Raw genomic sequence first — 24,927 nt, 5'->3', positions numbered from 1 at the left:
CTATTAGGCCAAGCTGACACTGTATCTTGTATTCCTATAAACATTTACCAAAATGAACATTTAAATGCATTAATCTATTTTTGAACTATTTAAAAGTGAAAATAACCCCAAGTTTTTACCTCCCTGACTGGGACAGCTTGATAGAGATTACTGATTTCAGCGTACCTGCTTACCCTCATACCAAGTTCTCATTAGAGGCTTTACATTTCCTGGACTCAGTAAAAACAGCTGTTACAACCAAGGCAGAAATAATGCACTGTTAATTCTGTCCCAGTACTCCACAGGTCATAGCATATCAAATAAAGTTTCCCACCTACCGAAGAACAGCCAAATTAAACACTTTATTTTCCTCCCAGAATAAAGCACACCAAACCAGGTTTCTTTAAACAATAACATTTACAACTTTTTTAGAAAAGAAATAATAGGCCTTAACTACTAACGAGATAAATCGATATATGAAAAATCCCCTTATTTCTTTAACCCTCATGCACATACATTAAAAAAGAAACTGGTTAACCGGGAAAAAGGATTTTTGGTTTACAACTGTTTCTTAGGAATAGAAGGAATAATAAAAATAATTGAGTTTATCACATTCTGGTAGGATGTTTTCGGTACGGTGAGGTATCCCAGAGTCGAATAGTCGGTTGCCACTCCAAATCTCTGCAGGCAATGCTGATGAACAGTCTGTAATGGGTAGGGGTTCACGGCAATTTAACTGCACCAGGCGTCACATAGGTCTTCCATCAGAGGTGTGGCAACAGGTCTGCTTGGGTTTTGAAGCAACAGTCTAGCAGTAGAAGAATTCTTCAAATTTCAGGATTTCTTAAAACACAGGAGACTGCAGGAATTTCACTGGATGCAGGAATTCTTCAGAGACCATAGGCAACAGGAATCTGCCACCTTTCAAATGTAGAATTCCTTTTCAAAAGATGAAGTCTTCTTTACAGAGAGGTAACACTTTTTTGGGTCTTTTCTTTCTTGCTCCAGGCAGGTCAAAGCAAAAATTTCAAATGCCTGCCCTTTGTTCAATTCTCAGGCTTTTTAAAGGGGCCAAGGTGAAAAAACAATCTTCTTGAACATACTCACATGTCCAGACACACTGTCTCCGTCACTCAAAAGCTGCTCTGGTCAAACCCCTGCGGTTTGCTTGAAATTGCTGCCTTTCTTGTCCTTGTACAAGTTCAACTTCCTTTCAAAGTACCAATAAAGTTCAACTTTTGTTATGAACTTCCTTTCAAAACATTCCAGGAATTCCAATTATTTGCAAGTGCCTTTCACTAAGCAAAATCCTTTTCTAAATTTTTTGTAACAAACAGAACTCAAGTTCGGAGTACAAAAAAACCTTTGTAACACAGCCGAAAAACTTGTAAAACGTTTGACTTGCCACTTTAATGTTATCAGGTCAATCTTTAAAGATCTACCTCTTAATTGAAGTAAAACTTCTACAAGTGTTTGTTTTTGAAGTGAAATGGGACCCAATTTCATGCTGCCTGGAAAATCAGTGAAGGTGGATGGGGATTAAAAAAAAAGTTTTACTTAAAAATGAATTAGAGGCATATTCCCCCTGTACACTGCTGAAATGCTAAAAGCAACAATCTGGAGAAGCAGGTGGGAGAACTGGTCTTCAAACCCCTGTGTCTGTCACCTGAAGAGCATCTCAAAGTGACTGAAACAGCTTGTTCATCCAATCTCTGAACGACAAGAGATCAGGGAGAAGACAGAAAATAAAAATACACAGTTTGAGGGGGGCGGGGGGAAAGGATCATGACCAAGAAATAAGAGTACATTAAATCTTGATTTCTTCATTTGTAGACAACATACTACCACAATTTGAATCAAATTTCAGGAAGGTACGTAGTTCAGCACTGAATTAAAATAACATATCTCATCAAAAAATTAAACATGCATTGGATTTGCAATTTCTTTTGCATCAGTCTGTCCACAATTGGCAAAGCCACAAATGCATACTAACAATGTTAATGTGGGAGAAAATATTAGGAATGAAAACAATGACACACAGGCAAACAGATTGCAAACCCAAACCGTGTTCATTGTTCAGATTGATGTGTGTCAAAATAGATCATACTTTCAAAGCAAAAACAATTAGCACCACTTGATAAGCTCCAATGTAAGAATGACTTGCGTGCATCATTAGTTATAAGAACATATGAACAGGAGTAGGCAATTTAGCCTCCCGAGCCTGTTCTACCATTCACTGAGTTCATGGCTGACCTGAGACTTAACTTCATACCTGTGGATAACAAAAATCTATCAATCTCAGATTTAAAATTAGCAACTGCCCTTAGCAGAAGAGAGTTCTGAACCTCTACTACCCCTTTGTGTGAAGAAGCGTTTCTTAATTTCACTCCTGAAAAGGCTGGCTCTAGTTTTTAGACTCCCCAAACAGCAGAATTAGTTTCTCTCTATCTACCCTATCTGTTTCCCTTAAAATCTTTGACTAAATTACCCCTTAACCTTCTAAATTCCAGGGAATACAATCCTAGCTTGTTTAATCTCGCTTCATAACTTAACCATTGGAGTCTAGGTTTCATTCTGGTAAATCTACTCTGCATTCTCTCCAAGGCCAATATATTCTTCCTAAGGTGTGGTGCCCAGACTCTCCAGTGCTCCAGGTGTGGTCTAAGCAGGGTTTTGAAAAAATGAAGCATAACTTCCACCTTTTGGATTCTAGTCCTCTAACTATAAAGGTCAGCATTGCATAACCCTCTCATTTTCTATACATGTTATTGACATTTTAATGATCCATGTATGGACCTGGACCACCAAGACTCTTTTGACCTCCACTTTTTCTAACGTTTCTTCATTTAGAAAGTACTCTGTTCTACCCTTTTTAGGATCAAGGTGGACGACCTCACATGTACCTACATTGAAATCCATTTGTCAGAGTTTTGCCCATTCACTTAATCTATCAACATCACTTTGTAATTTTACACTTCCATCTACACTGCTCAACAATACCACCTATCTCTGTGTCATCAGCAAATCTGGATATGTAGCTATCTGTTGCATTCCCTGGAATTTAGAAGATTAAGGGATGATTTGATGGACGTTTTCAAGATATTAAGGGGAACAGATAGGATAGAAAGAGAAAATCTATTTCCACTGGCTTGGGAGTCTAGGACTAAGGGGCGCACTGTAAAAATTACAGCTAAACTTTTCAGGAAACACTTCTACACGCAAAGGGTGGTAGAAGTTTAGAACTTGTCCACAAGTGGCAGATGCTAGATGTTTGTTAACCCAAGATATTAACGGATGTGAGGCAAAAGCGTGCATATGCCATCAGGTCACAGATCAGCCACGATCTCACTGAATGGTGGAACAGGCTTATGTGACTGAATGAACTACTGCTGCTCCTATGTTTACGGGTCAGTCCTATTTGAAAGTAGCTTCGTCAATTGCTGGTGAGTGCAGTATACTCAATGATGTAGCACCCACAACCCTCTGCGGTAGACAATTCCAAAGATTCACAACCCTCTTAAGTGAAGAAATCTCTCCTCACCTCAGTTCTAAATGACTGACCCCTTATCCTGGGGCTATGCCCCCTGTTCTAGATTCCCCATCCAGGGGAAACAATCTCTTGGTATCTACTCTGTCAAGCCCTTCAGAATCTTGTGTGTTTCAATGAAATCACCTCTCATTCTTCTAAACTCCAGAGAGTATTGGCCCAATTTACTCAGCCTCTTATCCCAGACAACCCTCTCATCCCAGGAACCAATCTAGTGAACATTTTCTGTACTGTGTCCAATGAAAGAATATCCTTCCTTAGACATGGAGGCCAAAACTGCCCACAATACTCAAGGTGTGGTCTTACCAAGCCCTGTACAATTCTTATTCTTGTCACTGATGCTGCAACAAACATTTATGAATTACCTACCATCAGCATTGTTGGTATCTTGGTCACTGGTAATAGACACAGTGGGAATGATGGGCCCAGCAGACAGTTGCTCTGTGCATACATCTGGAGAGGAAGGTAACTGAGAATTGGCATTGTTTGTAGAGTTAGCTGCCATATTGGTCAATAAGCGATCCTCTGCAAAACAAAATTTATTTTCATCAACAATGACTTTGAAAGTTTGAGACCATAGAAGCTGGTGCTAAATTTCATAAACTGTTTTATTGCATCCACAAATTACTTTGAATAAACTTCAAATAAAAATTCACCAAGATTAAACTTATGCTTGTAGATTGTTTCCACCTGATAAATGAGTACATGGTGCATTCGAAAGTACATATCTACCAATATGTGTAACAGAGGAATGATGATATAAAGAGATCAGAGATCTTCATTCTATAGTGAACACAATACAACTGCGATTTCTGATCATATTGAAGATGATGTTTTGAGAAGAGACAAAAGAAATGGTTACACAACCTTTTGAGCAGGGTAGTGGTGCAGTATTGTGCCATAGATAAAACATTTGCACCCTCAATTCTCAACTGACAGTTAGCACAGATATGTCATTGTGAGTTATTGCCAAGCGAAGGCCAGGGAGTTCCTCACAGGTGGACGCGCGCATGCGCGTGCGTGCGCACACACACACACAAATAAGTTCGTACTTCAACCTTCCAAATCTAGGTTTCAGGCAATCTTTACTAAACAGCAGCAAACTGGAAAGGTCTGTTTGAAATCTTTTCAGTCTTCTCTTTCAGCAGACTTACTTCACTCTAAAGATTGGGAAATTTAACCAGCCAAATGATATAGCCTACCAGCACAGAGCACTGTTAAGCTTCCTGCAGTTTGAGTCCAGCTCCTGTAAAGGAGCAATAATAGTAACTAAACATTAGATATACCAGAATCTGTGCAATTGAATACTTCAAATACCACAGAGGATCTACTGGGTAGTCAGGTGGCTTTATTAATTAAGAACATGATTATGGCCAAAGTACGGAAAGTCCATGTTGATAGTGATGCTTGGTTTAAGTTCAGACATAATAAATGATCTTCCAAACTAATCAGATTTTGAAAATGGCAAGTCAAACCTTTGTCTCCATTCTGTAATCCTGAGGAAGAATTGCGTGGAGAAGTATCACTGCTCTGTGAAAGACAATAAAAACACACCATGAAACAAATGGAAATCAAAAACTATGTTTGAAAGATCCATAAATGGTCAACAGTAAGTTCATTAGAAGTCAGGTAATTGGCATCACATCTGTATGTAACATTTTGCTTAGAACATGCTACACATTTTACTGAACATTAGAATCCTATAGATCAAAAATGCAAAGCATAAAGATGGAAACCCTAAAACCCACACAAGACCGCAAACTAAAAAACCTTTCATCAGGTCATTGACCTGAAACGTTAATGCTGTTTTTTTCTCCATATGTGCTGCCAGACCTGCTGTGTATTTCTAGAATTTTGTGTTTTATTTTGGATTTCCAGCATCTGCAGTATTTTACTTTTGTATTAGTGGGAATGTGCGCCTCAGATCCAGAAAAATCACTTTTGCTTTGCTGGTAACAATCTTTGGGGTCAGGAAAGAAAAAAGGGTCACCTCAGGACAGGTTGACATCTGAAGCAAAGAGGGCCAAAATGCAAACTGTAAACGGAGTAAAAGGGAAGAAGAATGATCACTTCAGATGGTGCACACATTGACTTATTTGTATTAACTCAATTATCAAGAAGTTGAATACCTTGGTTTCTTCAGTTGACCTCAATCTGCCAGGACTTGGTGGTACTGTTGGTCGCTTCCGTCCTTTTTCTTGTTGAAATAGATCCTGCAGTCTACAATAAAGTGCTTTTAAGAATAATTTACAGTGCTGTGCTATAAAATTAAATAGGACCTACTGTGCTACCTAAACAGAATGCATCTTTTGGCAAATTAAGACATACCAGGCCTTTAGTAATTGCATCAACTAAATTAGACATTCAGCAATTAAATAATCTTGTTAATCAACTGGCATGACCACATATGATGTATCTTATCAATAACAAGCTGTCACTACTACGAGTACTTGATAACCTTATATTTATCCAGTCATACCTGTTATTTACTGATATAATCATAACCTTGCATTATTGTGCAACTAACCTCTGTGGTCACTATATATTATACAATTGTCTATTAAAATCCATCACTATGAACTATAAGTACTTGAAGTGATTAAAGTCACCCTGACCCCACCTGTTATTCCAAGCCTGTAATAGCTCGCACAAATTCTGTTTCTTGGTAATTAAGCAGTCATCCACAAATAGCAACTGCTGAGGGTTGTCAATTGAGGAGGACAGCAACCTTGCCTGAGTTTTCTCAACCCAGTTTCGAAACTCAGCCTCTTCCATCTGCATCAATAAATAATACAATTCAGCCTCCAGAAGGAATAGATATAATTATAAGGAAATTGGCATTGCTTCAAACACAATTTTACACATGCCCATGATCAAACTGGTGTGAAAAAGTTAGTTACTTCTTTCTGTGCAAACAAATCTTCAATTTTTTCTTCTCTTGTTTTGTTGAAGGTATCAGTTTTCAGGGAGACAAGGCGATCGTCTACTGCCGAGTAGATCTGTGATACGCTGAATAATGGATTTTTTTGTTAGTAATCATCTCAATCAAACTATCCCTGAGCAAGCAGAAGCAATTGTTTTCCATTTGGGTTCAAACTTACTTTTGTGAAAAATCCTTCAAGTCCTGAATAATCAATTGCTTTGATACCATTTGATGTTTGATGTATATTTCTAGTGGTGGAAGGCAAATTTCAAGCATTCTAATGGGAGCAAAGCTGGTAGAACAAAAAGTTACCACATTTGTGAATCAACAGCAGCAATAACAAATCAATTGTAAACATCGTATCTGAGAAATGACGCTACTATACATGTTTAAAATGTCACTATAGTAACTCAATTAAAAAACAGGGGGAAAAAATCATGAAGCTGAACCGAAAAATAATATTCTGCAATTTCCATTACAAGTTACTGCTTTACTTGGGTAGAAATATTTTTGTAAAATGGTCATTCCTGGTGAACATTAGGTGGAAGAGGGCGGGTACCAATTTCCTCTCACACTGTTATTCTTTCTGGCTGAAATAAAGCAGTGAATTTGAATCCTTCCAACTTTTTCATATTCTACAGGCTTCAAGGCAATCCTGTTTTGTCCACAAAAAAGCTTTGACCGCAGTTTTAGAAATGCAGATTGAGCAGTTATATTCCATTATGTACGGGATATTGAAGTTAACGAGGATGTCACCATGACCACAATACAATAGGGTCAGGCTATTAGACAGCCAATGTATTCTGCAGGCAATGAATAAATCAGACTAGTTCAGGCCAGTAATCATTCTTCTGAACACTCTGAATACAAGTGTTGGTGCTTCACAAGTAAGGCAAGTGATTGACAAAGCACATCAAGTAACAAAAAACATGGGGACAGATATTCTTATAGATGGAAATTAGACCTTTTTTTGGCTCAAGTGTTTTTATAACAATGGGTGAATTAATTTACTAAATATGCCATGCTCACAAGATGATTTGCATTAAACTATAAGAATAGGAATATTTCACATCTTCCATTATGAACAATCAACTATCCAGCATTGAAGAATGCCCACAGCAATGTGGTTAACTATTACATGCCCTCGGAAATGGCCTAGCAAGCCACTCAGTTGTACCTAACCGCAATGAAGTCAATAAAAAGGAATGAAACCGGACGGACCACCCGGCATCGACCTAGGCACCGGAAACGACAACGGCAAACCCATCACTGTCGACTCTGCAAAGTCCTCCTTACTAACATCTGGGGATTTTGCCAAAGTTGGGAGAGCTGCCCCACAGACTAGTCAAGCAACAGCCTGACATAGTCATGCTCACGGAATCATACCTTAACGATAATGTCCCACCGGCAGGACAGACCCAGCAGAGGTGGCGGGACAGTAGTCTACAGTAGGGAGGGAGTTGCCCTGGGAGTCCTCAACATCGACTCCTGAGCCCATGAAGTCTCATGGCATCAGGTCAAACATGGGCAAGGTAACCTTGTACTGATTACCACCTACCGCCCTACATCAGCTGATGAGTCAGTCCTCCTCCATGTTGAACACCACTTGGAGGAAGCATTGAGGGGTGGCAAGGACACAAAATGTACTCTGGATGGGGGACTTCAATGTCCATCACCAAGAGTGGCTCAGTAGCACCACTACTGACCGAGCTGGCCGAGTACTAAAGGACATAGCTGCTAGACTGGATCTGTGGCAGGCGGTGGGGGAACCAACACGAGGTAAAAACATACTTGACCTTGTCCTCACCAATCTGCCTGCCACAGATGCTTCTGTCCATGATAGTATTGGTAGGAGTGACCACCGCACAGCCCTTGTGGAGACGAAGTCCCGCCTTCACATTGAGGATACCGTCCATCGTGTTGTGTGGCACTATCACCGTGCTAAATGGGATAGATTTCGAACAGATCTAGCAATGCAAAACTGGGCACCCATGAGGCGCAGTCGGCCAACAGCAGCAGACATGTACTCAACCACAATCTGTAACCTCAGGGCCTGGCATATGCCCCACTCTACCATTACCATCAAGCCAGGAGACCAACCCTGGTTCAATGAAGAGTGCAGGAGGGCATGCCAGGAGCAGCACCAGGCATACCTCAAAATAAGGTGTCAACCTGGTGAAGCTACAACCCAGGACTAATAGCATGCCAAACTGCATAAGCAGCATGCAATGGACAGAGCTAAGCAATCCCATAACCAATGGATCAGATCTAAGCTCTGCAGTCCTGCAACATCCAGTCGTGAATGGTGGTGGACAATTAAACAACTAACTGGAGGAGGTGGCTCCACAAATATCCCCATCCTCAACGACGGGGAAAGATAAGGCAGAAGCATTTGCAACAATCTTCAGCCAGAAGTGCCGAGTGGATGATCCATCTCGGCCCTCTCCTGAAGTCCCCAGCATTACAGATGCCAGACTTCAGCCAATTCGATTCACTCCGCGTGATATCAAGAAACGACTAAAGGCACTGGATACTGCAAAGGCTATGGGTCCTGACAATATTCCGGCAATAGTACTGAAGACCTGTGCTCCAGAACTTGCCGCAACCCTAGCCAAGTTGTTCCAGTATAGCTACAACACTGGCATCTACCCAGCAATGTGGAAAATTGCCCACGTATGTCCTGTACACAAAAAGCAGGACAAGTCCAACCCGGCCAATTACCGCCCCTCAGTCCACTCTCAATCATCAGTAAAGCGATGGAAGGTGTCATCAACAGTGCCATCAAGCAGCACTTGCTTAGCAATAACCTGTTCAGTGATGCTCAGTTTGGGTTCCGCCAGGGCTACTCAGCTCCTGACCTCATTACAGCCTTGGTTCAAACATGGACAAAAGAGCTAAACTCAAGAGGTGAGGCGAGAGTGACTGCCCTCGACATCAAGGCAGCATTTGACCGAGTATGGCATCAAGGAGTCCTTGCAAAACTGGAGTCAACAGGAATCAGCGGGAAAACTCTCTGCTGGTTGGAGTCATACCTAGCGCAAAGGAAGATGGCTGTGGTTGTTGGAGGTCAAACATCTGAGCTCCAGGACATCACTGCAGGAATTCCTCAGGGTAGTGTCCTAGGCACAATCATCTTCAGCTGCTTCATCAATGATCTTCCTTCTATCATAAGGTCAGAAGTGGGGATATTCGCTGATGATTGCACAATGTTCAGCACCATTCATGACTCCTCAAATACTGAAGCAGTCCGTGTAGAAATGCAGTAAGACCTGGACAATATCCAGGCTTGGGCTGATAAGTGGCAAGTAACATTTGCGCCACACAAGTGCCAGGCAATGACCATCTCCAACAAGACAGTATCTAACCATCTCCCCTTGACATTCAACAGCATTACCATCACTGAATCCCCCACTATCAACATCTTAAGGGCTACCATTGACGAGAAACTGAACTGGAGTAGCCATATAAATACTGTGACTACAAGAGCAGGTCAGAGGCTAGGAATCCTGTAGCGAGTAACTCACCTCCTGACTCCCCAAAGCCTGTCCACCATCTACAAGGCACAAGTCAGGAGCGTGATAGAATACTCTCCACTTGCCTGGATGGGTGCAGCTCCAACAACACTCAAGAAGGTCGACACCATCCAGAACAAAGCAGCCCGATTGATTGGCACATCATGCACATCCTCCACCACTGATGCACAGTGGCAGCAGTGTGTACCATCTACAAGATGCACTGCAGCAACGCATCAAGGCTCCTTAGACAGCACCTTCCAAACCCACGACCTCTACCACCTCAAAGGACATGAGCAGATGCATGGGAACACCACCACCTGCAAGTTCCCCAAGTCACACACCATCCTGACTTGGAACTATATCGCCGTTCCTTCACTGTCGCTGGGTCAAAATTCTGGAACTCCCTTCCTAACAGCCCTGTGGGTGTACCTACCTCACATGGACTGCAGCGGTTCAAGGCAGCAGCTCACCAGCACCTTCTCAAGGGCAATTAGGGATGGGCAATAAATGCTGGCATAGCCAGTGACACCCACAACCCATGAATGAATAAAAAAAAAATTATATGCTTGCCTAAACATTAAATTATTCTAAGAAGTTTCATCAAGCTAAATCTTGATTTAAAAAACACTGATTATCAGTACAGCAGGCTAAAACATACTAGACTGGTCTCTTATTTACCTGAAAGAAGCAACCATCTGATTGTAGGAGAAATACTGGTGATAATCATGGTGCATAGAATGACCACAAGGCTCTGCATTTGCTCTACGGGTATACTGATGGCCATAGAATCTTAACTCCAGATACTTGGCAAAGGACATGCACCAAGAGTCCCTGGAGAACGGAACCACTGGAGTTACCTACAATAATATACAATATATCACACACACTGCAAAAACAAAAATCTATGCATATGGTATAAATGCTTGTTGAACACTATTTAACTTTATGAAATGGTTATCTTCAGCTAAGTGATTATTCTTAAATACCTGTTTACATATTCTGCACCAGGAGTAAGTTAGGATTGTGTGTTGGTAGCCAGGAACAGGTGAATCCAGCTCTTTTAATACAATCTGTACACAGCCATTACCATGCACAAAACGACGTATATGGTGTACCATAGGTGTTTCACAGAACATACTGGGACACTGATAGGAGGGTCTGTAATGAAAAAAAATGGAAATAAATCAAACATTAAATATTTAAAGCCATAAGGGTTTTGTGATTCATAGTTCATTTTTATTATACGGCATTTTGGACCTTTGGTTAGTATTTTGGGATCCCACTCTGTGATTCTGTTGACTTTTTCATGAAAACTGCATTGCAGTGGCTTTTCCCATGATTAAATGTTTCAAGAATGCTACAAATGTTCAGTTGTGTCTGTTCTTCAAAACTAAGCATTATATTATCTATTGCCAAGGACTGAAGTACGAAGTAGTGCAGCCGAATAAAATAATCAAATATGTATGCAAACCAGTAAGGAAAAATTCCCTTACCCGATTAAACAAATTCCTCATTCGATTAATGGCTTAGTTCACGACTTAAAGTTTATTGATTTGTTGTAAAGAATCATCCACTCTAATCATCCTTACCTAACAGCCACAACAAATGCCCAATGTATTGCATACATTGCTTTATAAATGGGAAAGAATATTTCTTGCATAAGTTATTTTGTGCCCCTTGAAGTGCTGCAATTCAGATTCTGTAACTAACATAAGCCACAAGAGAGCTTCAGTTATCTCTTAAACCTGAACTTGTAACTGCAAATACAAGTACTGAAAAAGAAAAATATTTTTTAATAACAGGAAAATTAGGTTCAACAAACCAGTCAGTCCCTTTACATTGAAACACTCAATTTTTAAATTTTGCATGCAGACACAAACATTAAAACAAAACAATTATACCACAATTCAGAAACAATTAAACTTTTAAAGCCTAAAAATATAATTAAGATATCAACTCAGGAATTGCTGAATTAATGAGGTATTAGCAGAGCAATGAATAGAGGCCATGGGCAGAAGTATTCATTAGTACGCAGTAGTCATTTGTTGGATTAAACACCTGAAGATATCTACAGCAGCACAAACTAAGCTTCTTAAAGAACTGCAAAAATAACTAAAACTTTGTTCCGTTACAGTTTGAAGTGGAATCCAGAAACCTGTTAATTCCAAAAGTAATTTTGAATTAACAGCCATTTAGGTGTTAATTTAACAAATCTTAGGGAACTAACATTACAATTATGTTGGTAATTTATTTATTTAGGACCATAGTAAGGTATCATTGAGTAAAACTCAAAAATGAGAATATTCATGCAATCTATATAATTCAACCTTGACCAATTGCTTTTTAGTGACCATTCAGATGGTCACAGAGCATAGGGAATGTCCTGTTTCATTGCTTATTTGATCATCTGTGGGGTGTTAGGAAAGTGGTAAATCATAGAATGGTGACAGCACACGAACAGGCAGGGAGATGTTGCGCAGCACAGCGGGACTGGTGGTCTGAAGTGCATTTGTTTCAATGCAAGAAGTATAACAGGTAAGGCAGATGAACTTAGAGCTTGGATTAGTACTTGGAACTATGATGTTGTTGCTATTACAGAGACTTGGTAGAGGGAAGGACAATATTGGCAGCTAAAAGTTCCTGGATTTAGAAGCTTCAGGCAGGATAGAGGGGGATGTAAAAGGGGTGGGGGAGTTGCATTACTTGTTAAGGAGAATATCACAGCTGTACTGCAGGAGGACACCTCGGAGGGGTCGTGCAGCGAGGCAATATGGGTGGAGCTCAGGAATAGGAAGGGTGCAGTCACGATGTTGGGGGTTTTCTACAGGCCTCCCAACAGCCAGCGGGAGGTAGAGGAGCAGATATGTAGACAGATTTTGGAAAGATGTAAGGGTAACAGGGTTGTAGTGGTGGGTGATTTTAACCTCCCCTATATTGACTGGGACTCACTTAGTGCTAGGGGCTTGGATGGGGCAGAATTTGTAAGGAGCATCCAGGAGGGCTTCTTGAAACAATATGTAGATAATCCAACTAGGGATGGGGCCGTACTGGACCTGGTATTGGGGAATGAGCCCAGCCAGGTGGTCGAAGTTTCAGTAGGGGATCATTTCGGGAACAGTGACCATAATTCCATAAGTTTTAAGGTACTAGTAGATAAGGATAAGAGTAGTCCTTGGGTGAAGGTGCTAAATTGGGGGAAGGCTAATTATAACAATATTAGGCAGGAACTGAAGAATTTAGATTGGGTGCAGCTGTTTGAGGGTAAATCAACATCTGACATGTGGGAGTCTTTCAAACGTCAGTTGATTAGAATCCAGGACCAGCATGTTCCTGTGAGGAAGAAGGATAAGTTTGGCAAGTTTCGGGAACCTTAGACAACGCGGGATATTGTGAGCCGAGTCAAAAAGAAAAAGGAAGCATTTGTAAGGGCTGGAAGGCTAGGAACAGATGAATCCCTTGAGGAATATAAAGACAATAGGAAGGAACTTAAACAAGGAGTCAGGAGGGCTAAAAGGGGTCATGAAAAGTCATTGGCAAACAGGATTAAGGAAAATCCCAAGGCTTTTTATACATATACAATGAGCAAGAGGGTAACTAGGGAAAGGGTTGGCCCACTCCAGGACAGAGAAGGGAATCTATGTGTGGAGCCAGAGGAAATGGGCGAGGTACTAAATGAGTACTTTGCATCAGTATTCACCAAAGAGAAGGACTTGGTGGACGATGAGCCGAGGGAAGGGACTGTAGATAGTCTCAGTCATCTCACTATCGAAAAGGAGGTGGTGTTGGGTGTCTTGCAAAACATTAAGGTAGAAAAGGTCCCCAGGGTCTGATGGGATCTACCCCAGAATACTAAGGGAGTCAAGGGAAGAAATTGCTAGGGCCTTGACAGAAATCTTTGCATCCTCATTGGCTACAGGTGAGGTCCCAGAGGACTGGAGAATAGCCAATGTTGTTCCTTTGTTTAAGAAGGGTAGCAAGGATAATCCAGGAAATTATAGGCCGGTGAGCCTTATGTCAGTGGCAGGGAAATTATTAGAGAGGATTCTTCGGGACAGGATTTACTCCCATTTGGAAACAAACAAACTTATTAGCGAGAGACAGCATGGTTTTGTGAAGGGGAGGACGTGTCTCACTAATTTGATTGAGTTTTTGAGGAAGTGACAAAGATGATTGATGAAGGAAGGGCAGTGGATGTTATCTATGTGGACTTCAGTAAAGCCTTTGACAAGGTCCCTCATGTCAGACTGGTGCAAAAGGTGAAGTCACACGGGATCAGAGGTGAGCTGGCAAGATGGATACAGAACTGGCTCAGTCATAGAAGACAGACGGTAGCAGTGGAAGGGTGCTTTTCTGAATGGCGGGATGTGACTAGTGGTGTTCCTCAGGGATCAGTGCTGGGACCTTTGCTGTTTGTAGTATATATAAATGATTTGGAGGAAAATGTAGCTGGTCTGATTAGTAAGTTTGCGGACGACACAAAGGTTGGTGGAGTTGCGGATAGTGATGAGGATTGTCAGAGGATACAGCAGGATATAGATCGGTTGGAGAATGGGTGGAATAATGGCAGATGGAGTTTAATCCGGACAAATGTGAGGTAATGCATTTTGAAAGGTCTAATACAGGTGGGAAGTATACAGTAAATGGCAGAACCCTTAGGAGTATTGACAGGCAGAGAGATCTGGGCATACAGGTCCACAGGTCACTGAAAGTGGCAACGCAGTTGGATAAGGTAGTCAAGAAGGCATATGGCATGCTTGCCTTCAACGGTCGGGGCATAGAATATAAAAATTGGCAAGTCATGCTGCAGCTGTACAGAACTTTAGTTAGGCCACACTTAGAATATTGCATGCAATTCTGGCTGCCACACTACCAGAAGGACGTGGAGGCTTTGGAGAGGGTACAGAAGAGGTTTACCAGGATGTTGCCTGGTCTGGCGGGCATTAGCTATGAGGAGAGGTTGGATAAACTCGGATTGTTTTCACTGGAACGATGGAGGTGGAGGGGCGACATAATAGAGGTTTACAAAGTTATGAGCGGCATGAACAGAGTGGATAGTCAGAAGCTTTTTCCCAGGGTGGAAGAGTCAGTTACTAGGGGACATAGGTTTAAGGTGAGAGGGGCAAAGTTTAGAGGGGATGTGCGAGGCAAGTTCTTTACACAGAGGGTGGTGAGTGCCTGCAACTTGCTGCCAGGGGAGGTGGTGGAAGCAGGTACGATAGCGACGTTTAAGAGGCATCTTGACAAATACATGAATAGGATGGGAATATAGGGATACGGTCCCCGCAAGTGCAGAAGGTTTTAGTTTAGGCAGGCATCAAGATCGGCGCAGGCTTGGAGGGCCGAATGGCCTGCTCCTGTGCTGTACTGTTCTTGGTTCTTTGAAGAACAGATGCCCCTCTACGTTGCTTTCATTGATCTCACCAAAGCCTTTGACCTAGTCAGCAGACGTGGTCTCTTCAGACTACTAGAGAAGATCGGATGTCCACCAAAGCTACTAAGTATCATCACCTCATTCCATGACCATATGAAAGGCACAATTCAGCAACGCAGCACCTTATCAGACCCCTTTCCTATCCTGAGTGGCGTGAAACAGGGCTGTGTTCTCGCACCTACACTGTTTGGGATCATCTTCTCCCTGCTGCTCTCACATGCGTTCAAGTCTTCAGAAGAAGGAATTTTCCTCCACACAAGATCAGGGGGCAGGTTGTTCAACCTTGTCCGTCTAAGAGCGAAGACCAAAGTACGGAAAGTCCTCATCAGGGAACTCCTCTTTGCTGACGGTGCTGAGTTAACATCTCACACTGAAGAGCGTCGGCTGAGACTCATCGACAGGATTGCGGCTGCCTACAACGAATTTGGCCGAAGCATCAGCCTCAAGAAAATGAACATCATGGGACAGGACGTCAGAAATGCTCCACCATCAATATCGGAGACCATGCTCTGGCAGTGGTTCAAGAGTTCAGCTACCTAGGCTCAACTATCACCAGTAACCTGTCTCTCGATGCAGAAATCAACAAGCGCATGGGAAAGGCTTCCACTGCTCTGTCCAGACTGGCCAAGAGGGTGTGGGAAAATGGCGCACTGACACGGAACACAAAAGTCCGAGTGTATCAAGCCTGTGTCCTCAGTACCTTGTTCTACGGCAGCGAGGCCTGGACAACGTATGTAGCCAAGAGTGACGTCTCATTACATTCCATCTTCGCTGCCTCCGGAGAATACTTGGCATCAGGTGGCAGGACCGTATCTCCAACACAGAAGTCCTCGAGGCAGCCAACATCCCCAGAATATAGACCCTACTGAGCCAGCAGCGCTTGAGATGGCTTGGCCATGTGAGCCGCAGGGAAGATGGCAGGATCCCCAAGGACACGTTGTACAGCGAGCTCGTCACTGGTATCAGACCCACCAGCCGTCCATGTCTCCGCTTTAAAGACGTCTGCAAACGCGACATGAAAGTCCTGTGACATTGATCACAAGTCGTGGGAGTCAGTTGCCAGTGATCGCCAGAGCTGGCGGGCAGCCATAAAGGCGGGGCTAAAGTGTGGCGAGTCGAAGAGACTGAGCAGTTGCAGGAAAAAAGACAGAAGCGCAAGGGGAGAGCCAACTGTGTAACAGCCTTGACAACCAATTTTATCTGCAGCACCTGTGCAAGAGTCTGTCACTCTAGAACTGGCCTTTATAGTCACTCCAGGCGCTGCTTCACAAACCACTGACCACCTCCAGGTACTTACCCATTGTCTCTATAGACAAGGAGGCCAAAGAAGACGACGACAGCACAAAAGGAGACAACCTGGCCTGTCATGTCTGTGACAGTTCTTTGCAACAGCCAACACAGCTAATCCCACTCCCCCCTCCCCCCTTTCCTCGTAGCCTGCAATTTTCCTCTCTTCAGGTGTTTATCTAATTCCCTTTTGAAAGCCATGAATGAATCTGCCTCCCCCAGACAATCAAGCAAGTGCATTCCAGATTCTAACCACTCACGGTGTAAAAAAGTCCTCCCTCCTGTTATTGTTGATTTTAATTGGTTCCCTATGGTTCTTGATCATTCCGCCAATGGGAACAGTTTCTCTCCATCTACTCTGTCCAGACCCTCGTGATTTTGAGCATCTCTATCAAATCTCCTCTCAACCCTTCACTTCCCGAAGGAGAACAGCCCTAGCTTCTCCAATCTACCCATGTAGCTGAAGTCCCTCAACCCTGGAATCATTCTCAAATCTTTTCTGGACCCTCTCTAAAGCCTTTACATCCTTCCTAAAGCACGGTGCACAGAATTGGACCAAATTTTCCAATTGATGCCGAATCAGTGTTTTAGAAAGATTCATCATAACTTCCTTGCTTTCATATTGTATGCCTCTATTTAAAAAGCCCAGGATCCTGAATGCTTTTTTAAACCATTTTTCAACCTGCCCGGTCATCTTCAACAATTTAAGCACATCTCCCCCTAGGTGTCTCTGTTCATGCCCCCCTTTGGAACTGTACTCTTGATTTCAGATTGTTTTTCATTCTTCCCACCAAAATATATCACTTCTTAATTTTTCTGCAAAAAAATTCATCCGCCACCTCTCTGCCCATTCCACCAGCCTATGTTCTCTTGATGTCCATCACTTCACTCCTCACAGTACTTCCATGTTTTGTGTCATCTGCAAATTTTGAAATTGTGCCCTGTACACCCAAGTCGAGGTCATTAATGAAATGTTAAGGAAAGCAGTGGCCTGAATACCAACCACTAGGAAACCCCACAGTGTACCCTCCTCCAGATCAAAAAACAACCATTTACCACGACTCTGTTCCTTGTCACTCAGCCAACTTCGCATCCATGCTGCCACTGCCCCTTTTATTCCATGGGTTTCAACTTTTCTGGCAAGCCTACTATGTATCACTTTATCAAACATCTTTTGGAAGTCCACGTACATGATGCATATCAACTACATTACTCATCAAAAACTCAATCAAGTTAGTTCAACATGGTTCGCCTTTAACAAATCCATAATAGTTTTTGTTAATTAATCTATACTTGTCCAAGGGATTGTTAATTTTGTCCCGGGGTTATCGCTTCTAAACATTTTCCTACCAGCAAGGTTAAACTGGCTGGCCAGTAGCTGCTGGGTTTATCTTTACACCCTTTCTTTGAACAAGGGTGTAACATTTACAATTCTCCAGTCCTCTGGCACCACCCTGTATCTCAGGAGGATTGGAAGATTACGGTCAGTACCTCTCCAATTTCCAACCTTACTTCCATTAGCGTCCTCCTATCTGGGCCTGGTGACTTTTTTTTTATTCATTCATGGGATGTGGGCGACGCTGGCCAGGCCAGCATCTATTGCCCATCCTTAATTGCCCTTGAGAAGGTGGTGGTGAGCTGCCTTCTTGAACCGCTGCAGTCCATCTGGGGTAGGTATACCCACAGTGCTGTTAGGAAGGGATTTCCAGGATTTTAATCCAGCGACAGTGAAGGGACGGCGATATAGTTACAAGTCAGGATGGTGTGTGACTTGGAGAGGAACTTGCAGGTGGTGGTGTTCCCATGTATTTGCTGCCCTTGTCCTTCTAGTTGGTAGAGGTCGCGGGTTTGGAAGCTGTTGTCTAAGGAGCCTTGGTGCATTGCTGCAGTGCATCTTGTAGATGGTACACACTGCTGCCACCGTGTGTCGGTGGTGGAGGGAGTGAATGTTTGTAGATGGGGGGCCAATCAAGCGGGCTGCTTTGTCCTGGATGGTGTCGAGCTTCTTGAGTGTTGTTGGAGCTGCACCCATCCAGGCAAGTGAAGAGTATTCCTGACTTGTGCCTTGTAGATGGTGGACAGGCTTTGGGGAGTCAGGTGGTGAGTTACTCACCTCAGGATTCCTAGCCTCTGACCTGCTCTTACAGCCACGGTATTTATATGGCCACTCCAGTTCAATTGCTAGTCAATGGTAGGCCCTAGGATGTTGATAGTGGGGGATTCAGCGATGGTAATGCTGTTGAATGTCAAGGGGAGATGGTTAGATTCTCTCTTGTTGGAGATGGTCATTGCCTGGCACTTGTGTGGCGCGAATGTTACTTGCCACTTATCAGCCCAAGACTGGATATTGTCCAGGTCTTACTGCATTTCTACACGGACTGCTTCAGTATCTGAGGAGTCATGAATGGTGCTGAACATTGTGCAATCATCAGTGAACATCCCCACTTCTGAAGTCATTGATGAAGCAGCTGAAGATGGTTGGGCCTAGGACACTACCCTGAGGAACTCCTGCAGTGATGTCCTGGAGCTCAGATGATTGACCTCCAACAACCACAACCATCTTCCTTTGCGCTAGGTATGACTCCAGCCAGCAGAGGGTTTTCCCCCTGATTCCCATTGACCTCAGTTTTACTAGGGCTCCTTGTTGCCATACTCGGTCAAATGGTGCCTTGATGTCAAGGGCAGTCACTCACCTCACCTCTTGAGTTCAGCTCTTTTGTCCATGTTTAAACCAAGGCTGTAATGAGGTCAGGAGCTGAGTGGCCCTGGCGGAACCCAAACTGAGCGTCACCGAGTAGGTTATTGCTAAGCAAGTGCTGCTTGATGGCACTGTTGATGACACCTTCCATCGCTTTACTGGTGGGGCGGTAATTGGCCGGGTTGGACTTGTCCTGCTTTTTGTGTACAGGACATACCTGGGCAATTTTCCACAGTGCAGAGTAGATGCCAGTGTTAGAGCTGCACTGGAACAGCTTGGCTAGGGTTGCGGCAAGTTCTGGAGCACAGGCCTTCAGTACTATTGCTGGAATATTGCCAGGGCCCACAGCTTTTGCAGTATCCAGTGCCTTCAGTCTTTTCTTGATATCACGCGGAGTGAATCGAATTGGCTGAAGTCTGGCATCTGTGATGCTGGGGACTTCAGGAGAAGGCCGAGATGGATCATTCACTCGGCACTTCTGGCTGAAGATTGTTGCAAATGCTTCAGCCTTATCTTTATCAACTTTAAATACAGCCAACCTTTCTAACACCTGCTCTTTATCAACTTTTAGCTAATCCAGTGTCTCAAGTACTTCCTCTTTCACTGTGACTTTCACATCTTCCTTGGTAAAGATAGATACAAAGTACTCATTTGGTACCTTAGCCATGTCCTCTGCTTCCATGCATAGATCTCCTTTTTGGTCCCTTATCTGCCCCTTTCCTCCTCCTGCTACCCTTTTACTATTTATATGCCTATAGAAAACTTTTGGCTTCCCTTTTATGTTAGGTGCCTGTTTCTTCTCACTGTTTTTGCCTTTCATTTCCTTTTTCACTTCACCTCTGAACTTTCTATATTCAGCCTGGTTCTCACGTGTAATATTAAACCAACATCTGCCTTTCACACCCTTTTTCTGCTACATGGTACTCTCTGTCATCATCTAGATAGATCTAGCTTTGGTTGCCCTTTTCCCCTTGTGGGAATGTACCTCAACTGTACCTGAACCACCTCTTCTTTAAAGACAGTTCACCTGCCAATCTTTGATTCCAATTTACCTGGCCAGATCCGTTCTCACCCCACTGAAATTGGCCCTCCTCCAATTTCTACTCTAGCTTGTCCCTTGTCCTTTTCCATCACTAACCAAAACTCATGAAACTATAATCCTTGTTCCCTAAATGTTCCACTACTGACAATTGATCCACTTGACCTACCTATTCCCCAGAACCAGTTTCACCAACGCCTCCTTCCTCGTTGGGCCGGAAACAAACTCGTCTAGAAAATTTTCCTGAACCCACTTCAAAAACTCTTTCTTCTCTGCCCTTTACACTATTACTATCCCAATCTAACTTAGGATAAAGTCCCCCATTATTGCTACCCTATAGTTTTTGTATCTCTCTTATTTCCTTGCAAATTTGCTCTGCTGTATTTTTCCCACTAGTTGGTGAACAAAATGTATGGCTCATTAATGGGATCTATCACCTGAGGCTGGGCTTCTTCTCACTTGGCTCCAGATAAAGATGGCTTGGCTACATAAGTAGCAAGAAACCAGTTACAAATTAGAGTTTGCTATAAATACCATCTCAGGATCAGTAACAATTGTAGCATTCTGTTTTGATAACCCAATCAACTGTATGCACCTCTATTTTGTTATAAATCTCTGTTCACAATCAAAGCCTCATATCCAGCACCAGATACCCAACCTTCAACCTCTGATCAAGTGAGGCACATTAATGTTGTATATGTCTTATCCAGTATTACAGTCAGATTAAATTGAAACGGAATTCCAGAAACAAAAGATTTGTCTCCATTTTAATACCTGTTCTGGTCAGACTACTCCCTTATGATATATCTGTTTTTTTTAATCATTTATCAACTGTCAAGTTATTGAAGTCAAAGTAATAGTGGCAAAACTAATGAATATCAGTTCATACATTGAAGACAAACATATAGATGAGCATGCTAGATGCTGCATAATTAAAAATTAGCTTATTTTTTTTTAAAAAGGAACCAGGCACATGAACAGGATATTGGGAATATATGGACCAATGCAACTTCAGTTTCAGACACAGTTTTAAGAACATAATCTTGCTGCCACACTTGGGTTTGAGTGCCTGAGCGCAGAATTAACATAGAATTTAATAAAAACAAACAATCTAAATGCTATATTTGTCCAGAATAAAAGTTGGAGATATATCTGTAAAATTAGTGAAATTAATTAAGTAAAATTCGTGGAGACCACCACACTCACCTAAAGCAATATCTTTCTAAAAATATTCCCAAAGTCAGATCATTTTTTCCATAAAATTCCATTGTGACGATCCTAAAAGTATAAACACAACAATCAATAATTAACATTTGACAAAATAAGGTCTGTATTAATCTTGAATATTTAAAATTACAATCCTTCAGGTGCATACTTAATACGTATAGGAACTATTTACAGCCCTGTTTTAATTTTGGTAATGCATAACAACGTGGCAGCAAATGACTTCTCAGAGAAACTATATCTAGACAAAAGATTGTAAATGAACCATTTCACTCATCCCATATAATTTATTAGCAAAAGAATTTTGTATAAACTTTGTCTTGCAGAAATGAAGAAAGCTTGCATGAAAATATTTCAATAAAAGCAAAATACTACGCATGCTGGAAATCTGACATAAAAACAGAAAGTGCTGGAAATACTTGGCAGGTCTGGCAGTATCTGTGGAAAGAGTAGCAGAGCTAACGTTTCAGGTCTATGACCTGTTCTGATGAAAGGTCACAGACCTGAAACGTGAACTCTGCTTCTCTCTCCACAGATGCTGCCAGACCTGTAAAATATTTCACAGTTGTGGGACCCAATTAGATCAAAAACAATATGGGTTTTGAAAGGCTACCTACAAAATTAATGAAAGGTACAATATTAGGAATTTACTGGAACTTTAATAAATGCTAAGCCTGAAATCAAAAACAGTTGGCACCTATCATCTGCTATTCATAAATTCACATATTTCATAGTAACTTACTAGCAATTGGAAAGGCCTCAAACCTGTGGAAGGTCACCACCTACAATACGTTTACTTTATTTCTCATTTAGAGAACTAAATATCTTTTTTTTGACCCCATTAACCATGAGTGTGCAAACAAGCAAGTTGCTCTTTAGTCTCTGCCTCAATGGTGTCACCAATTAGTGGTAGGGTTCTCACCTCTGATTCAGAAGTCAGTGGGTTCAAGCTCCACATCAAAGACTTCAGCGCTTAATCCAAGATCTTACTTGAGTGCAATACTGAATTAAGTGCTGCACTGTTGGAGGTGCCATTTTTCAGATGAGGCATTAAACTAAGACCTAGTCAGTCTTCTCAAGTGGATTAAAATAAGCCATGACATTATTCAAAGTGCAGCAAGGGAGTTCACCCAGTGTTCTGGCCAATATTTACCCCTCAATCAACATCACTACAATATTATCTGCTCATTTGTTTCATTGCTGTCTGTGCACAAATTGGCTGCTACATTTGCCTAGATTACTGCAATAAATACATTTCATTTGTTGTGAACCAGTTTGTAACATCCTGAGGTCATGAAAGGTGTTACAGAAATGCAAGTTCCTTCTTTAATGCTGCTTTAGAGGAAGCCTCTAGCAATCGAACAACAATTTGCATTTATATAGTGCCTTTGACGTAATAAAATGCTGAAGGGCAGCATGGTTGATTGCTCTCATTTGTATTTAATGACGGAATGTCTCTCCTCTACTTAATACTTCTTGTACAGTTAAGCTACGAATAGTGATCGATCAAGTTAGAACTGATGTCTGAATCCACAGCACATACCCTATACAATACAAAGCGTCACAACACGACTCCACTGTGCTATATTGGTGACTATACATTAAATGCACATTAAACATTACTGTTATAAGCTATTGCAACGTTTCTTTATTCACTCAGCTAAACCAAGTACATACAGGTGGGTTGGGGGTTTGATGGTGAATTGTCAGTATTTGCCATCAAAACCCCTCTGAAACTGACTGCAATTTCAGGATTTAACACATGGGCAGATTAAAGTGGAAATCCTGAAGTTGCAGTCTTTTACTCACTGCTCTGCCAGAGGGCTGTGCAGTGCAGCGACCCACCCACCTCCCCACAACTCCACAGCCAGAAATCACGGAAATCAATTGATGTAACAAGAACTTCCCCTTTTCTGATCTCTCATTGCTGTTAGAAAACTCCCAAAAAGTTGCACCTTGTTCAATCAGGTGCAGCTGGGCTTCTAACAGTGATGTGAGTAATATGTGAAAAAAAGATCTGGCCATGAAAAACAAAATCATATTTGTGGAGTGTTGTTAAATGCCTTAATGTTAAATATGATTAATTATTCGATTTTTAAAAAAACTAAACTTTAAAATAATTTGAAAAGTTTTTTCAGAATATTTCAACTTCTACCTTCACCCAATGCGCATGTCCCAATCTTTATTTTTCTCAATGTAAAATCTTTAAAAAGTGATTTTACTTTCGTATTTTTCATTTCCTGGTTGACTGCCTGTGAACATGCATTAATGCAATTGGCTGCTTTGATAGCATGATAACAGCTCCATACTAGGAATCTGCATGAAAGTACGCTGCAATCCACTACACAGTAAGAAGAGGTAATGATCTTGCCACAGAGATGGCTAGATCGCGCAGTGAGGCTTTCAAGTTCAACTGCAAAAAGCCTTGCTTCGCCCCAACAGCAAATCGCAGGCCATGGACTACTCTTAAGTCTGTGAATTTTTACATTAAAGAGAATCCAACATTTTGAACTGAACAAATAAGTCATACAAAGTGGGAATTTAGTCAGATAATTTGAGTTAAACAACTTTGAAGCATATACTGTGCTATAAATAGGGCCTTACCAAATTCACAGCCAAATTTGACGAACTTCAGTCACAGCATTTTAAAGAATTGTGAACGTCACGATTTCATGTATTTGAATCATAAATTTCAGTGTCGCAACAAACCGTGAAAATGATCAATTTAAAACAAAAAAAAGACAAGAGAGGTTTGTGATTTCACATGGCATTTATTGTATACTATTGTAAAAAGTTGACTGTAAACAGGTCACATTCTTTACTCAATGAAGTCGGTGGTTGAATGTGAGCATGGGGTAACCTGCAACTGTCTCTTCCCTCATTCCTTGTCTCTGCGCTGTGAACACCTGTCCGTACTTAGACACAGCTCTCTCTGCGTCCACAGTTTGTTGGAATTGTCAGACGGCACCAGGTTAGCCTTGCAAAGTGGGGGATTTTGCATTCCACAGAGTTTCAAAAGTACGTCACAGGCTAAGTACAATCTGCTTCTTTGGCAATACCTTAATATGCAGGAATCTCCAACCTACAGTCCTGGTCAAAGCCAGGAATCGCATTAAACAAGTTTAAATCCACCATCAACAGATGGTGCAGTAAATAAATAATTCGAGCCATGGCAGGGCTGCTCACATCCATTGAATGCACATCCTGTGCCATGAGGGGACTCCAGGACCCTAACCATGTCCTGGACAACTGCAGAAAGTGCCACCAAATGCAAAACCTTGAGC

The 24,927-nt window shown here is 42.0% G+C and overlaps 1 protein-coding gene across 5 annotated transcripts in view; it reads right to left on the bottom strand.

Annotated features, from left to right (window-relative positions):
- Positions 1-24,927, bottom strand: part of pikfyve (phosphoinositide kinase, FYVE finger containing) — a 159,104-nt gene that overhangs the window by 21,779 nt on the left and 112,398 nt on the right. For all 5 annotated transcript variants that reach the window (XM_068035853.1, XM_068035855.1, XM_068035854.1 and 2 more), the window contains 9 exons: positions 21,626-21,697; positions 10,951-11,122; positions 10,643-10,821; positions 6,628-6,741; positions 6,427-6,535; positions 6,147-6,301; positions 5,656-5,746; positions 5,002-5,056; positions 3,896-4,051 (listed from right to left, as the gene is read on the bottom strand). In XM_068035853.1, the coding sequence (XP_067891954.1) occupies positions 3,896-4,051; positions 5,002-5,056; positions 5,656-5,746; positions 6,147-6,301; positions 6,427-6,535; positions 6,628-6,741; positions 10,643-10,821; positions 10,951-11,122; positions 21,626-21,697 (1,103 nt within the window). The remainder of the gene's footprint in view (positions 1-3,895; positions 4,052-5,001; positions 5,057-5,655; positions 5,747-6,146; positions 6,302-6,426; positions 6,536-6,627; positions 6,742-10,642; positions 10,822-10,950; positions 11,123-21,625; positions 21,698-24,927) is intronic.

Source organism: Heterodontus francisci, chromosome 7 (assembly GCF_036365525.1).
Source record: "Heterodontus francisci isolate sHetFra1 chromosome 7, sHetFra1.hap1, whole genome shotgun sequence".
NCBI classification, from domain to species: Eukaryota; Metazoa; Chordata; class Chondrichthyes; order Heterodontiformes; family Heterodontidae; genus Heterodontus; species Heterodontus francisci.
Note: the sequence above shows the minus strand (reverse complement) of the source record. Positions and strands in the feature narration are given on the sequence as shown.